Source organism: Lepidochelys olivacea (genome assembly GCF_965140295.1).
Source record: "Lepidochelys olivacea isolate rLepOli2 genome assembly, chromosome: 4".
In the NCBI taxonomy this organism is placed as follows: Eukaryota; Metazoa; Chordata; order Testudines; family Cheloniidae; genus Lepidochelys; species Lepidochelys olivacea.
In genome coordinates, this window is record NC_140414.1 from 24,304,653 (window position 1) to 24,319,715 (window position 15,063).

The following is a 15,063-nucleotide window of genomic DNA, read 5'->3' on the forward strand; positions in this document are numbered from 1 at the left end:
CCCCTTATGGACCAGATTGTGGCCAGATCCAGTATGGATGTGCAATAGGAGAACGGTAGAAATAGCCTACCCCATCTCCTCCCACATGCATATATGTCAGGGCTGATATTGCAGTCCTAGTGCTCATATGAGCACAGGATTGCTCCCTGCTAGTGCCTCTGTGTGTGGTGGTAGCCACTCCACAAAAGAGTCAGGGCTATTACCTTGGGTCCCTTCTACATCACCCAGCAAGAGCTAGCTTCTGCAAAGAGAAGCATATGCTGCACCACTTCAAAGCTTGTAGCGGTAAGCATGCTACCCATGTTGCCACAATTTGTAAATTGCCTTGTTAATTGTTCAGTTACTAAAGGAAATACTTACTATAAAAGATATCTATTACTATGAAGAGACTGTTAACTGTACTGTTTTCTTTAATTGTCCTAATATGTTTTCTTTGCAGATGGAAAAACTGGTGGATTCGTGGAATTTTAACGTTAGCTATGATATCATTATTTTTCCTGATCATATATCTTGGATCATTTATGCTGATGCTTCTTGTAAGTTTTCTAAAAACGTTTTCCTATGTCAGACTTACTCACCCTTTTTGTTGATCATAATACATAAAATGAATATGAAGGCAAATTATATAGAACTTTCAAATTGGTGAGCAATTTACCTTGTATTGAAGTGAATTAGTACTTGTGAAAGGTATGGGATTGACATTCACACACAGCTTTTAGGGACTGCTGGCTTTGTTGGTACTTCTATGTACTGTACGTTTCAAGACTTCTGTAATTTAATGTAAAATAAAATAATGACTCTCTAGTCCTTTTTGTTCTAGAGATCCTTGAAAATGGGACTGAAACTATGACAATAAATTTCCACTTCTAAAATTTATAGATCATTCTCGGCCCTCCTTTAACATGATTTTCCATCTCCTCATACAGAGTGGCCTGCTTTTCAGAAGTCATTGGATGTCCTATACTAAGCTTGCCAGAGTTGACGACCCTAAAGAAAACATTAACTTTGAAATCTTACTTGAATGAGCTGATTTTTGTTCCTTGACACTGTCTCAGCTAGGATAGTTCAATAAAGTATTTATCTGGTTCACTTTTTTTCTGTGAAGTTCTAAAATAATTAGATTTGTGGAAATGTATTTAACATCTCTTTTTAGGGTGTCATAATTAATAAACTGTTGGTTTAGTTCACTTCAGATTTTCTAGAAAAAGTTCACTGTTGCCTCAGTAACATACTTTAGGTTATAGGGAAGTCAGTATCAGGATTATAACAAACTCAATTGAAACTTTATTTATGGTATGACTGCCATTGCTCCATATGCATACAGAGACCATATTTTAAGGCATGTGTGCAAACAGGTAGGATTAAGGATACCTAAATTAGGTATTTCTGACTTCTGAGTGTTTTGACCTTATAACTCCCCTAACACATTTTTTCTCCTTATAGAATATACACAAGGGGTACAATCAATGGATTGTATATTCATGCAGTTTTTGAAAAAATTTTTGTAGAGAGCTATGCCTAGGTAGGGAGCCTAGGTAGGGAGCGTCGAATCGTGGAAGTCAACGAATGGCTACGCAGATGGTGTCGGAGAGAAGGCTTTGGTTTCTTTGACCATGGGATGGTGTTCCATGAAGGAGGAGTGCTGGGTAGAGACGGGCTCCATCTTACGAAGAGAGGGAAGAGCATCTTTGCCAGCAGGCTGGCTAACCTAGTGAGGAGGGCTTTAAACTAGGTTCACCGGGGGAAGGAGACCAAAGCCCTGAGGTAAGTGGGAAAGCGGGATACCGGGAGGAAGCACAGGCAGGAATGTCTGTGAGGGGAGGGCTCCTGCCTCATACTGGCAATGAGGGGCGATCAACAGGTTATCTCAAGTGCTTATATACAAATGCACAAAGCCTTGGAAACAAGCAGGGAGAACTGGAGGTCCTGGTGATGTCAAGGAACTATGACGTGATCGGAATAACAGAGACTTGGTGGGATAACTCATATGACTGGAGTACTGTCATGGATGGTTATAAACTGTTCAGGAAGGACAGGCAGGGCAGAAAAGGTGGGGGAGTAGCACTGTATGTAAGGGAGCAGTATGACTGCTCAGAGCTCCGGTACGAAACTGCAGAAAAACCTGAGTGTCTCTGGATTAAGTTTAGTAGTGTGTGCAACAAGAGTGATGTAGTGGTGGGAGTCTGCTATAGACCACCGGACCAGGGGGATGAGGTGGATGAGGCTTTCTTCCGGCAGCTCACGGAAGCTACTAGATCGCATGCCCTGATTCTCATGGGTGACTTTAATTTTCCTGATATCTGCTGGGGGAGCAATACAGCGGTGCATAGACAATCCAGGAAGTTTTTGGAAAGCGTAGGGGACAATTTCCTGGCGCAAGTGCTAGAGGAGCCAACTAGGGGGGGTGCTTTTCTTGACCTGCTGCTCACAAACCGGGTAGAATTAGTGGGGGAAGCAAAAGTGGATGGGAATCTGGGAGGCAGTGACCATGAGTTGGTTGAGTTCAGGATCCTGACGCAGGGAACAAAGGTAAGCAGCAGGATACGGACCCTGGACTTCAGGAAAGCAGACTTCGACTCCCTCAGGGAACGGATGGCCAGGATCCCCTGGGGGACTAACTTGAAGGGGAAAGGAGTCCAGGAGAGCTGGCTGTATTTCAAGGAATCCCTGTTGAGGTTACAGGGACAAACCATCCCGATGAGTCGAAAGAATAGTAAATATGGCAGGCGACCAACTTGGCTTAATGGTGAAATCCTAGCGGATCTTAAACATAAAAAAGAAGCTTACAAGAAGTGGAAGGTTGGACATATGACCAGGGAAGAGTATAAAAATATTGCTCGGGCATGTAGGAATGTTATCAGGAGGGCCAAATCGCACCTGGAGCTGCAGCTAGCCAGAGATGTCAAGAGTAACAAGAAGGGTTTCTTCAGGTATGTTGGCAACAAGAAGAAAGCCAAGGAATGTGTGGGCCCCTTACTGAATGAGGGAGGCAACCTAGTGACAGAGGATGTGGAAAAAGCTAATGTACTCAATGCTTTTTTTGCCTCTGTTTTCACTAACAAGGTCAGCTCCCAGACTGCTGCGCTGGGCATCACAAAATGCGGAAGAGATGGCCAGCCCTCTGTGGAGATAGAGGCGGTTAGGGACTATTTAGAAAAGCTGGACGTGCACAAGTCCATGGGGCCGGACGAGTTGCATCCGAGAGTGCTGAAGGAATTGGCGGCTGTGATTGCAGAGCCACTGGCCATTATCTTTGAAAACTCGTGGCGAACCGGGGAAGTCCCGGATGACTGGAAAAAGGCTAATGTAGTGCCAATCTTTAAAAAAGGGAAGAAGGAAGATCCTGGGAACTACAGGCCAGTCAGCCTCACCTCAGTCCCTGGAAAAATCATGGAGCAGGTCCTCAAAGAATCAATCCTGAAGCACTTGCATGAGAGGAAAGTGATCAGGAACAGCCAGCATGGATTCACCAAGGGAAGGTCATGCCTGACTAATCTAATCGCCTTTTATGATGAGATTACTGGTTCTGTGGATGAAGGGAAAGCAGTGGATGTATTGTTTCTTGACTTTAGCAAAGCTTTTGACACGGTCTCCCATAGTATTCTTGTCAGCAAGTTAAGGAAGTATGGGCTGGATGAATGCACTATAAGGTGGGTAGAAAGCTGGCTAAATTGTCGGGCTCAACGGGTAGTGATCAATGGCTCCATGTCTAGTTGGCAGCCGGTATCAAGTGGAGTGCCCCAAGGGTCGGTCCTGGGGCCGGTTTTATTCAATATCTTCATAAATGATCTGGAGGATGGTGTGGATTGCACTCTCAGCAAATTTGCGGATGATACTAAACTGGGAGGAGTGGTAGATACGCTGGAGGGGAGGGATAGGATACAGAAGGACCTAGACCAATTGGAAGATTGGGCCAAAAGGAATCTGATGAGGTTCAATAAGGATAAGTGCAGGGTCCTGCACTTAGGACGGAAGAACCCAATGCACAGCTACAGACAAGGGACCGAATGGCTAGGCAGCAGTTCTGCAGAAAAGGACCTAGGGGTGACAGTGGACGAGAAGCTGGATATGAGTCAGCAGTGTGCCCTTGTTGCCAAGAAGGCCAATGGCATTTTGGGATGTATAAGTAGGGGCATAGCGAGCAGATCGAGGGACGTGATCGTTCCCCTCTATTCGACATTGGTGAGGCCTCATCTGGAGTACTGTGTCCAGTTTTGGGCCCCACACTACAGGAAGGATGTGGATAAATTGGAGAGAGTCCAGCGAAGGGCAACAAAAATGATTAGGGGACTGGAACACATGAGTTATGAGGAGAGGCTGAGGGAGCTGGGATTGTTTAGCCTGCAGAAGAGAAGAATGAGGGGGGATTTGATAGCTGTTTTCAACTACCTGAAAGGGGGTTCCAAAGAGGATGGCTCTAGACTGTTCTCAATGGTAGCAGATGACAGAACGAGGAGTAATGGTCTCAAGTTGCAGTGGGGGAGGTTTAGATTGGATATTAGGAAAAACTTTTTCACTAAGAGGGTGGTGAAACACTGGAATGCGTTACCTAGGGAGGTGGTAGAATCTCCTTCCTTAGAGGTTTTTAAGGTCAGGCTTGACAAAGCCCTGGCTGGGATGATTTAACTGGGAATTGGTCCTGCTTTGAGCAGGGGGTTGGACTAGATGACCTTCTGGGGTCCCTTCCAACCCTGATATTCTATGATTCTATGATTCTATATTCTTGGCCTGAATTAAGGCTGAATTTTTGCTGCCTTAGCAGTGCAAATAGTCATACAAGCCATCCTAAAAGTTGCATTTGTGATTACCCTTTCTGTGCTGTGTAAGGGATGTGTAGATGGCAAAGTGTGGATCCTTGACTGTTACAGTAGTCCCAGTGGGTGGCTGTGGCTGGCATTGTCTAAAGCAGCTCCCTTAGTTTGTTCTAAATTATGCCGGGGAACATTTTGGCCCCAGGTCAGAGAAGTGAGAAGGTGGATTAAAACCACCTTTCCTCTTCGCTCTCCTCAACTGCATCAAGTTTGGACTTGGCTTAGCTGAGAGAGAATCCGACTGATAATGTTTTTCTCATCTCCCATTGTATCATGCCCTCAGTTTGTTGCTCTGTTTTAACCATTCATATTATATTTCTTCCTGTCCTTCTTTTCTCTTATAGGCATCCAGCATCTTTTTAATTATTGTGCATAATATATTTTTATAATAGATTTTACGTTCTCTTTCACCTTAGTGTCTTCTACCCTCCACTCCCTTTCATTTAGTTTATGTCAGACATCCCTGAAATATTCTTCTATGGCTGCAAGAGCTGCTGTAAGTGCATCTGGATAATACCACTGTCACTTATAAACAGTTGTTACTGGTTTGGAGAGGAATTTGATAGCTGTGTATGAAAGGTTAAATATTGAAAGATGTTACCTGAAACTAAGGTCTGATTCACCAGCAAGTGGTATCTCTTTAGTGCTTGAGATTTCAAGTCTTCTCTATTGAGAATTGTGCTCACAGTTTAGTCCTCCTCTCAAAGCTGCCTTGTTGTAAGGTTAAGTTTTGTTAACTATTCTTCAGGAAACATGTAACTATGTCCATGGTCATCTTTAAAGCTTTAACACAGTACATTGAGGTCTAAAAGCATGGGCAGCTACAGCTTGACCTAAAAGAACAGATCCATTAGCTTGCAGGCAATAGCAATCTCAAACTTTTATATGTGGTACAGCTACTGAAGGTCTTCTAAGAGCACTGATGAGACAGACTGTTGGAGTATGTCAAGTAAGCATCTTTAGAAACTGAAGGAAGCTTTGAAATCTCAGTGCAATTTCTGTTGTTTGCATGTAGAAATTTCTTTTTTGTACCATGACTTCTTAGAATCCTAAAGGATTTGTATGTCGAGAGTGTCTGAAGCCCTCTTCATAATGAACTACTTTAGATCAACATGTGGGATTTTCAGGCTCAGAGTTGGCTTACCTCAGCTTCTATTGAAAAATCAGAGATTTACTTGAGATGTCATGAAGGTAATTATGGCTGAGTAGGGTTGACACACTAGGAGAATGTACAATATGTGTTTGAGAGTCTTTCTGAGGAGGTGGGTGAGATTTTGATGTATGCAGATGTATAGTTTTACATTGTGTTTTGGGGTGTGTTTTAAATTTATTGTCCCTTAGCAACCCTAACTGGTTTTTAGTGTGTCTGAATATTATTTTATTTGGAAGCTTGCTTTTCTCGTGTTTAGTAACTTTTTTCTAACAACTGTTAGTTGCCAAACTTTATAAAATGCAGAATGCATTGGATCAGTTTTTAAGGCAAAGTGGTTAAGTTAGTGTTTTCATTAATTCGTAACTTCCAATATCTTTCTCTTCTCCATGATCATTCAGGTAAAACTTTGTTCCATGTACTGTGTACATAGATAGTTTTTGAAAATAGGCCCTAAAAGATGAGCCATTTTGTTTCACTACACTCCCACCCATTATCTATTGCTTCAGGTCATAGAGTTGTCCCTCAAGGAATATTTTTCTTCTTTGTACAGCATTGTACAATTGGTTAAGTGTATGATGGGTTTTCGCTTTCTTTTGAAGCATCAAGTGTGGCCTCCTGAGAGAGTTCTTTATATAGGCATGTTATGGCAGTCACCTCTAAAATAAACAAATACATTTTACTCTAGCTTTGAAACATGCCTGGTCTTACTCAAAGCTGTATCAGTGTCCTCTACAACCTTGCAATAGAGCAGTAGACACTGAGTGCTTCTCTTCTGTCTTATCAAACTAAATTTAGGTTAACCAATTTATTTGAGCGTAAGCTTTCGTGAGCTACAGCTCACTTCATCGGATGCATACTGTGGAAACTGCAGAAGACATTATATACACAGAGACCATGAAACAATACCTCCTCCCACCCCACTCTCCTGCTGGTAATAGCTTATCTGAAGTGATCAGTCTCCTTACAATGTGTATGATAATCAAGTTGGGTCATTTCCAGCACAAATCCAGGTTTTCTCACCCTCCGCCCCCCCCCACACAAACTCTCTCCTGCTGGTAAAAGCCCATCCAAAGTGACCACTCTCCTTACAATGTGTATGATAATCAAGGTGGGCCATTTCCAGCACAAATCCAGGTTTTCTCACCCTCCGCCCCCCCCACACAAACTCACTCTCCTGCTGGTAAAAGCCCATCCAAAGTGACCACTCTCCTTACAATGTGTATGATAATCAAGGTGGGCCATTTCCAGCACAAATCCAGGTTTTCTCACCCTCCGCCCCCCCCCACACAAACTCACTCTCCTGCTGGTAAAAGCCCATCCAAAGTGACCACTCTCCTTACAATGTGTATGATAATCAAGGTGGGCCATTCTGGATTTGTGCTGGAAATGGCCCACCTTGATTATCATACACATTGTAAGGAGAGTGGTCACTTTGGATGGGCTTTTACCAGCAGGAGAGTGAGTTTGTGTGTGGGGGGGCGGAGGGTGAGAAAACCTGGATTTGTGCTGGAAATGACCCAACTTGATTATCATACACATTGTAAGGAGATTGATCACTTCAGATAAGCTATTACCAGCAGGAGAGTGGGGTGGGAGGAGGTATTGTTTCATGGTCTCTGTGTATATAATGTCTTCTGCAGTTTCCACAGTATGCATCCGATGAAGTGAGCTGTAGCTCACGAAAGCTTATGCTCAAATAAATAGGTTAGTCTCTAAGGTGCCACAAGTACTCCTTTTCTTTTTGCAAATACAGACTAACACGGCTGTTACTCTGAAACCTAAATTTAGGTTGAGCAGTCATGCCACAAAACTCTTTGGAAAATATCTTTCAACCCCGCTCTCCCCCCAAAGCTGCAGTTTTCTTTTAATCATCTTTTAGAAAGCCTGGAAAATAAAAAACAGAAGTTCCATGTATATCAGTAATGAATCCAAATATTCTAATATTTTTGGTCAGAAGAAATTTTCCACTTTACAGTGGAAGAAAACAAGTAATGCTCAATGGTTATCTATTAGTTTTTTGTGGGGGTCCGTGAAGAAGGTGTTTTTTTGGAATGTGTATAACAGAGCCTGGAGATGCATACATTTGAAATGCTATACTATGGACTTTTGAAGAAATTAACCCAGGTGTTGACAGTGGTATCCCAAGTGTAGACAGTGTTCCAGCAGCTTATGGCGTTTTTAACACAGTACAGTTAAATCTGTTGAAAATCATCTTTAATTTACCTGATAGTAAAAATGGTCTGGTCGAAGGAGCTTTATGTACTCTTACAGGCAGATGTTTAAAAGTGATATTTAATAGTTCAAATGACAACTTCCCTGTGTAAATATGCAACTTTCAGATTATCTTCAGTCTTTAACAGTATATATGTGTTTCAGTTTTTTGTTACGATGCAAACATTATTCATTAGAAAAAATTGGTAAATATAACTTTTCCAACCATGAGAAGTAATAGCCTGGTATATCATTATGAACAATTGAAATGGGGTAATAATTGTACCCATTAATTCCTTTGAATTTGACCCTAAATAAATGTGTCTAGCTGTCCAGAAAAGTTGTGTGTGTGTGGCGGGGGGGAGGGACGGACCTGTTTTGAAACCTCTACGGAAGGTGTGACACGTAGTGACCCATTGGAATGTTGTGTTATCAGTATTATCATATCCTATATTTACATCTCGTAGATACTGTTTTTCCTCTAGTTTCTAGAAAAGGGGATCTGTAAATGCTATAATTCATTCTTTTAATGAATGGAGTTTCTTTCTTGTAATAACTACTTTGAGTGTAGTCGTCATCTTTGCATACGTGTTGATTTTTTCCTTTGAGTGTTCTCACACTATGCTGATAGGGTTATAATGAGGAAGGAAAAATAACTGATTGTTTTGCCACATGGTTTGGTATATTTACCTTTTGAGACATGCATGACACAGGCTTAACTGACAAGCCTTGAAGCAAAAAGTAACCGTATGAACTTATTCACGTGTTACACCACACAGCAGAAGTTTCAAGGCTCAGATCTTTTCACAATGTTATAAAGTGTGTAGAGAAACTACATTTGATTGACCACATATTCTAGCATCTGTTTTATAAAGAAAAATGGCTCATGCAGTGGAAAGACTGACAATTTTATTTCCAACAGAGGAGGAGAGAAATGTTTAAATTTTAACAGAGGTTGTGAGGTCAAAGATTTACTTGCTTAGTAGGGCTTAAAGTGTGTGGAGGGTTTGAGAGGAGTGGTATCAAAATATTTAAAAGTTTAGAGGGTAAACATTGAGGTTCTGTCTGTACTGTGAAAAAGCAACAAGTTAGTTAACATGTTTTTAACTATCATGACGTTAAATACAATGTTAAATATGACAACAAACGTTAGCCATGACCAGCTAACACACTTTAAACAAGTGTTGTCCACACTAAGACATAATTGTTTAACGTTGTGTTAGTTAAAATGTCATATGTGTGTTACCAATTTATGCTTTTGCCAAGTGTAAACAAAGGTATATGTTTACACATTAAGGAAGACAGCGTAGATCTGTTCAGCTTGTAATATTCTCTTAGTAGCCGGAAAGTCCTAGAAATGTAGGGTGTGTCTACACTGCACATGTAGGCTCTTTCCCTGGTTTTAGCCTTAGCCTCTCTGCTGTCTACATAGAAAAAATTCTGATCTGGGTTTTTAGGGCTAGCTTATCTGGATGGGGGTGTGGGTTACAATGGGGTTCCACTTTAACTCTGGCTGGAGCTCTCCTACTTTGCAATGAGGACACAGGCTAAATCACTCAGGTACTGATAGTCTCCAGTGTCTTCCTATGATCCTTCCTATAGGACAGAGAAGGTCACCTGCAACTGGTGCAATTGACTGGGGAAAAACAGTGACCCTAGGTGTCTCTGCATAAAGAAGATATGCCCCCAGACACACATGGGTGGATGCAGAGACAGTGAGGACACAGAATTAACTCTGGTAGGGCTTTGCAATGGGGATGCTAGTATGTGAGATAGGCTAACCCATGTTAACTGTGTAGCATAGACACAGATGTCCAACTCTTATTGCACTTCAGTGGGAAATGGGCACCTGACTTTTCTCTGAGCCTTTGAAAATCTCCCCTTTAAATGCGAAATTAAATTTGGTTTAAAAAAAAAAGAAAAGGTTGAAAACCCTATTCATCAAGGAAGGCTTCTTACTTGCCGTTTGTGAGTGCATTTACCAAACCTTTTTCTAAAAAAACAGTTTCCCTAAAAACGTTGATAGCCTCAGTAGGTTTCATGGTGAAGCAACTAAAATCAGTCCCCAGTGTTTCATTTTATAGAATGCCTCATTTTTTATTTGTTCAAAATAGAATGTTTGTTTGTTTCATCCTGTAATCGCTTTTGAAATTATCCAAACTGCTTATGCAATGACTGCAACAGATATTTTTAATGCAGGTATTATCATCTGTTAGTGCCTTTAGAGAACTGTGCACCCCGATAATTCTTCTTTCTATCTTAATTTCAGGTCTTGAGCATTCAAGTAAAGTGTTTCCATGAAATCATTACTATAGGCTACAGAGTCTATCATTCCTATGAATTACCATGGTTTAGATCCTTAAGCTGGTAAGTAACAAGCAAGAATTTCAATTAATGGAAGTATTGAAATTTTGTTTGTATTTAATTTGCTCATGAGCATCTGTTTTATTTGCCTCAGTTTGTACTTTTTGATGATTTTTCTTTTGTTGAAAGAATCTAACAGTACAAGAGGTATTTTTAATAGTCCAGAAAAAATAACCAGTGCCTGTTGTATATGTTATAGGTACTTTTTGTTGTGTGTGAACTATTTTTTCTATGGAGAGACAGTGGCAGATTACTTCGCTACTTTTGTTCAGAGAAGAGAGCAACTTCAATTCCTAATTCGCTACCACAGGTTTATATCTTTTACACTCTACTTGACAGGTGAGTTTTTGGTAAACCATTCCCAAATCCATCAATGGTTAATGTATTCTTATTCAGTGGTGTTGAGCACATTTTTACATATTTGTTTGCACTTCAAAAGTTCATTTTATTTCCTGTAGCTTTCCTCACATCCATTATTTTTTCTCTCCCTTGTTAAAGGAAACCAGGTGTCTGTATTTGTTTTGCCAATGAAAAAATTGAATATGAAATCTGATGGAAGGCAAAGCTTTAAGTGGTGGGTACTGCCTAAAAGGGGGTTGCTTAGAAAGCAGAAGATTGTGGGGGAGAAGGAATAAGCTTGTCATGAATGAACACCTATTATAACTGCTGGAAGTGTCAGACTACATGCTTTGTAGTTTTTTCTGTTTGGCTAGCCAAGTCAAGGGTGATGTTTCTAAATACTGTGAGGGCATAGTGATAATTGAAACAATCTGAAGGGAGTGTGTGTTATGAGCTCTTTAAGAACATAAATTATCTGGTTGAGGAACACTTGTGAAACACCTAATACTAGGTACAAAGGCAGGGTTCTGTTTTGACTTACATATCAACAGAATTTTTAACCTAGTTCCAGTTGCAAAGTTGCTTGTGAAAAGCCATTGTCTTCTAATTGTGCTCTCAGGAGCATAGAAATTACAATAATGGACCAGTAATCTGACTCCAACAGGGGCCAGTAACAGATTTGTCTGAAAAACATGCAAGAAACTGCAAAGTGGGTGAGTATGGAATAACCTGCCCACAGGAAGAGCCATTCCTGAGTAGTTATACAAAGAAAGGTGTATGAGTAGTTCAGATTATTACTTTCAATGTATATATTACCTTGCATTTGTCAACACTTAATTTTATCTGGCATTGTGTTGCCCGTTAATCTGTTTGCTTCTTTTGAAACACCACAGTCACCTTTCACCTTGATTTATGTTGTCATTTGCCTATTTTGCCATTTTACTGTTCCTTCTGCGTTTCAGATATTTCATAAATACACATTAAGCAATCTTGGTCTTAATACAGAACCTTGTGACACCTGACGGTTTAACCTTTTTCCAGGTTGAAAATTGACCCACTGTTACTCAGTAGTTTGTCTAAGAGACAGAACAATTATGGATCATGGTTTTCATCCATGACGCCTTACTTTCTTTAATAGCCTCAAGATGTGAGCTGTATGCAGGCCACTAAAGTATCCTTGTGGGGACCTAAGGGCCCCTGAGCTCTGCCCAAACTCAGATCATGCACAAGGCTGCCACGGTGGGAGGAGGAGGTACCGCCATTTCTCATACCGGCCAGGACCCAAATCCCTGTCCTCCATACCCCTTGGCCATGGGTTGGTGGTGGGGCTACGCTATAAATAAACAAAATACCATTTCTATTTTTTTCATACAAATATAACACTAAGTCTCTTGGGCGAGGGATCTTAAACCTGGCATTCTTCTTTAAATTAGCTCTAATGAAGTGAACATCGGAATAAAATAGCTATCACTTGTTTTGGAGTAGTAGATTTTAAAGGTAGTGTAAAATAAATATAGTAGATTTTAAAGGTAGTGTAAAATTAATGTATATGGTGACTGTTTTTTTGCTGATAACTGAAAGGAACAAAGTTGACATGAAATAATTAGTATTTTTATGCCAGTGGAATTAAATCTCAGTATATCATTTACTGGATATGCTGAAATCCTTTAAACTAAAAGCCTGATGGAAGAATAAGCCTCTTCAAAGTAAACCAATTGTTGTATATCCAGGGTTCTGTTTATCCAGTGTAATTAGAAAATAAGATTGCACAACATGCACCTTTCTTTTTTTGTTCTTTGTTGTACAGGTTTCTGCATGTTTGTACTGAGCTTAGTGAAGAGACATTATCGCCTGCAGTTCTACATGGTGTGTATTAACCACTTTTTATAGTCACTCGCTTTGTCATAGAAATCATCAGCTACGTTAAAATGTCTGTCTTGTAGTATTGCATGAAAGTTAAAAATATTTAAAAACAAAACTTTGGCTAGTATACTCAGAGTAATTGTTTGGAGCAACTATATTTGGGAGAGTTGAGTTAAGGTCCTTTCCATCTCTCTAACTTAATATTGTATTGTAACATATGGCCTCAGTGAATACAAGGCTGTAATTTGTGGTGAATTGTTGATCTAAAGTTTGATTTATTCCCTTTCAGTGACAGATTTTTAAAGTTAAAAATAGGTTACCAATTAAAACATGGAAGTAGTACACTTTTATTCTTGGCTTCCTAGACTGCGAGATATTTGGATTATAATGGAAGGCAACTCCAGAAGCCTCTCTGGTCTGGTCAAAGGGTAGTGGTGCTTTGAGGGAAGCTTAGCTCAAGTCATTGGCTGGAAGGTGGTTATTGTGATGATTAAAGGCGAGCTGGGGGTATGCTCTGCCAGACTAGATTGGTTCCATTTCTTTTTTAAGTGATTGACAGTGTTTTTATTTCCACCTCTGATTCCCCTACACTGAGTATCTGAGACTTCCACACAATAAACAATATCCAAAAGGCTGGTTTTAAAAACAAAATCACACAATCCCCACAGAGCTGTTAAACCATTCTTGAAAATAATCTAATTTCCATCTCTGTTAGACAGGGAAGCTTATAAAAGCCTGTCCTTTTCTTTTCTGCAATTACAAAAAGTTCTGGGACTGTGGTTAGCAACTCTGATCCTCTGGCACAATAGAACTGTCTTCTGCAAGGGTAAAGCTCATCTGTACAGGAAACAGAGCTTTCTCTAGGGACGGTCCCAGAATGGGGAATAAATTCCCACAGGATCAAAGAAGCATCACAAACCTCACCACTTTTCATTCTAAGTGCAAAGTGCACTCCTTCAAGAATACATATAATTTCACACTGCTTTCCACTAGGAAGAGGAAGGAAGAAAGAACAACATGTGACAAATGATAGTCATATCGCTTATGCCCTTCTGTAAAGTGTTCAGATGCTTTGGTGGTGAGGGCTGTTTAAGAACCTGAATAGAATGGAATTGGACATGTATGGAATGAGGAGTGTAGCATTTGTCTGTGGGCAGGAGCAATCTTAATTAGAGGGGGGAATATTTGCTCTTGGGCTGTATTCTGATAACACAACTGGAGAGTAATAAAAATTTTACTGGATACCAAAGGGGGAAGAGATCATAGTTCTTGGGTATGATTGTTACTTGAGTGCTGTAATTTAGATGTCTATCACACCCACAGATTATATTTTCCAAAGCTTCCAGTCACTTTGAAAGACCCCACCATCGCTCACCCCAAAACACACACTTGCTTGCTCAATCACACAAATGTTGAGCCCTTTAAAGAGGTACCATGGTCACTCTCACAGAAGAATAGGAAATAACATCTAGTAGGGAAACTGAAGAAAGTCCCCACAAAAATACCTGTTTTTAAAAGTTGAATAGCCTGTTAGTCCCGGGTGTCTGCAGTGCATAACCTTTTAAAAGTCTTAATTGGTCAGCCCGACCAATGATGAACTCTAATTAAGCCTTTTCAATAAATAAAACTTTAAAGCAGCTGTTTTCAGTAAACTTGTCTTGAAATCTGTGTGTGGTAGGAGCATGTGTACTAATGCTACAAAACACATGCTAATATAATATACTAGAGGAGATGAATTACAGTGTGCTTAACAAAATGACATTATACTCTAAAAAGTAACACATTTCTCATTCTTACTAGTCCTAGCTTTAGAAACCTAGTTTCAGTAGTCTGTAATAAGAGGGCTGACATTTTGTCTTGAGACTTCCATATCTATGTAACATGATACTTCCTCTAACTCAGGGGTTCTCAAACAGGGGGTCGTGAGGTTATTAAATGGGGTCATCAGCTGTCAGCCTCCACCCCTAAATACTGCTTCTCCTCCAGCATTTATAATAGTGTTAAACATAAAAAATGTGTGTTTAATTTTATAAGGGGGGGTTGCACTAAGAGGCTTGCTGTGTGAAAGGGATCAGCAATGTAAAAGTTTGAGAACCTCTGCGCTAACTCTTCATTACCATTGTAAAGTTGTAATCCTTAATTGTTTATTATATGTATATACAGAATATCACCGTATCATTCTTTTTTTTCATTCACGTTAAAATATGTGTACCTAGTTGCAAATAGAAATGTGGACATTTTTCATACTTAGGTATTGCTATAACCTGTGCTGTATGAGATAATTGCTCTCAACTTCCAAATTCTACTAAGTGCATGTCATAG

The 15,063-nt window shown here is 40.3% G+C and overlaps 1 protein-coding gene across 2 annotated transcripts in view; it reads left to right on the plus strand.

The window, feature by feature from the left end:
• Nucleotides 1-15,063, plus strand: part of CDS1 (CDP-diacylglycerol synthase 1) — a 68,753-nt gene that overhangs the window by 32,092 nt on the left and 21,598 nt on the right. For both annotated transcript variants that reach the window (XM_084625794.1, XM_084625795.1), the window contains 4 exons: nt 440-536; nt 10,445-10,542; nt 10,739-10,878; nt 12,686-12,744. In XM_084625794.1, coding sequence (XP_084481920.1) covers nt 440-536; nt 10,445-10,542; nt 10,739-10,878; nt 12,686-12,744 — 394 coding nt within the window. The remainder of the gene's footprint in view (nt 1-439; nt 537-10,444; nt 10,543-10,738; nt 10,879-12,685; nt 12,745-15,063) is intronic.